The following is a 1,857-nucleotide window of genomic DNA, read 5'->3' as shown; positions in this document are numbered from 1 at the left end:
CATTTTAGGTGTTTTCTTTATTAAATTATGTCGGAAAGAAGTTTATTACGATGGAACATGTTATCAGCATGTGGGCAGACCTCCCACTAGGTGGACCGACGATCTGGTGAAGGTCGCGGGAAGAACCTGGATGCGGGCACATTGTGGAGATCCTTGGGGGAGGGAGAGGATGCTGCGTTTCCCAGAGATATGCGAGGGAATTGTGTCGTGCGAAGATGTCTAGCTGTGCCTAGCTACAGAGAGGCTCTCCTTACGGTATTGCCATGACGCGTCGTTTCGCACCGTAAGCTCTCCCGCTCTAACACACCGCTCTATCCATCCTCTTTTCTCTCGTTCCGCGCGCGCGCAGTCGCAGTACGTACGTTCGTTGTTTCGCTCGCTCGTCGCGTTCCAGCAGCAGCATATCGTCTGAAATTAATTGTTTTGATTCGTTCACGTAAACAGTCAAAATAACAAAAAGAAAAATGGCAGACACAGCAGTGGCATCCGAGGCACCGGCTCCGGCGACGCCCGCGAAGAAACCCAAGGCGACGGCGACCGGAGGAGCCAAGAAGCCGAAAGCGAAGCCCACCCACCCGAAGACGTCCGAGATGGTGAACAACGCCATCAAAGAGTTGAAGGAGCGCAGCGGTTCCTCGCTGCAGGCCATCAAGAAGTACATCGCGGCTCAGTACAAAGTGGACGCTGAAAAATTGGCACCTTTCATCAGGAAGTACCTGAAGAGCGCCGTCGAGTCCGGCGCTTTGATCCAGACCAAGGGCAAGGGCGCTTCCGGTTCGTTCAAATTGGAATCCAAATCTGCGGCACCCAAGAAGCGGGCGGCGGTCAAGCCCGCCAGGGGCGCCGCCGCAGCGTCGGCCAAGTCCAAGAAGGTGACGGCCGCGTCGTCCGCCGGCAAGGCGAAGAAGGGCGCCGCCTCGAGCGCCGCATCGTCGCCCTCGAAGGCGAAGCCCTCCGCCGCCACCAAGGACAAGAAGGCGGCCGCCGCGAAGAAGAAGCCCGCCGCCAAGAAACCCGCCGCCGCCGCCAAGGGTAAGGCCGCCGCTGCGCCGAAGGCCAAGAAGACCGCCAAACCGCCAACCAAGAAACCCAAGGCGCCCAAACCGAAGAAGGCCGCCGCAACACCGAAATCCAAGCCCGCGGCCAAGAAGGCGTCCGCCGGCAAGAAGTAAGCCGCCGCCGCCGCTTATCAGGATTATAAAAATATAACATTGTATGGTACTTTTTTCGCAAAAAGTAGGTGAAAAAAATTTTTTCTTCAGGACACAGCGGGCGAATTTTATTGCGCATCGGAAAAAATATTTTTTTATCCATGAATTCATACTATTTGGTTCATAAGCAAGCAAGAATTATTATATTAGAATTTATTTAGAGTTGCTGGCACATCAATCTACCATGAATTGTATTTTTTCGTCAATTGATTTTGAACTCTATGTGTGAGACATAAGGTTGAAAATAATTTAAATACATTTTAATATTGAAAATATCATAAGAAGAAAGCACTAAATAAGGAACTTTAATTTGTCTAAACGTCTTAATGATTATTATTATTTTAATTAACACTTTTATTTGTACATACTATTGTACCAGTGATTTAACGGAAAGGTAAGTGTGAGGAAAATGAGGTTTCACAATCATAGTACGGGAGATATTTTTAGCACAAAGGTTACGGCTGTGACCTTTTTAGTTGTTTTTTTCAGACAGCACCAGCTTCTGCACTACTTCTTGCACTTACATCTCACCATTTCCAGGCAAGCCTCGGCAGCTACGGGCAAACCGGTCCATGTACAGTGGCGGATTAACGTATAAGCACTACAAGCACGTGCTTGGGGCCCCTGTTCTCCAGGGGCCTCCAAT

General features: G+C 50.1%; 1 protein-coding gene across 1 annotated transcript; it reads left to right on the top strand.

Annotated features, from left to right (window-relative positions):
* Positions 1–235: 235 nt before the first annotated feature.
* Positions 236–1,180, top strand: LOC114365404 (histone H1B-like). Its single transcript, XM_028321971.1, has one exon. It carries the CDS (start codon positions 465–467, stop codon positions 1,170–1,172), a length of 708 nt encoding a protein of 235 aa, XP_028177772.1. The 5' UTR covers positions 236–464; the 3' UTR covers positions 1,173–1,180.
* The last annotated feature ends 677 nt before the right edge of the window (positions 1,181–1,857 follow it).

This window comes from Ostrinia furnacalis, unplaced genomic scaffold, assembly GCF_004193835.3.
Source record: "Ostrinia furnacalis isolate ACB-3 unplaced genomic scaffold, ASM419383v2 OfSCF7587, whole genome shotgun sequence".
NCBI classification, from domain to species: domain Eukaryota; kingdom Metazoa; phylum Arthropoda; class Insecta; order Lepidoptera; family Crambidae; genus Ostrinia; species Ostrinia furnacalis.
This window is presented reverse-complemented; position numbering and strand designations above follow the sequence as displayed.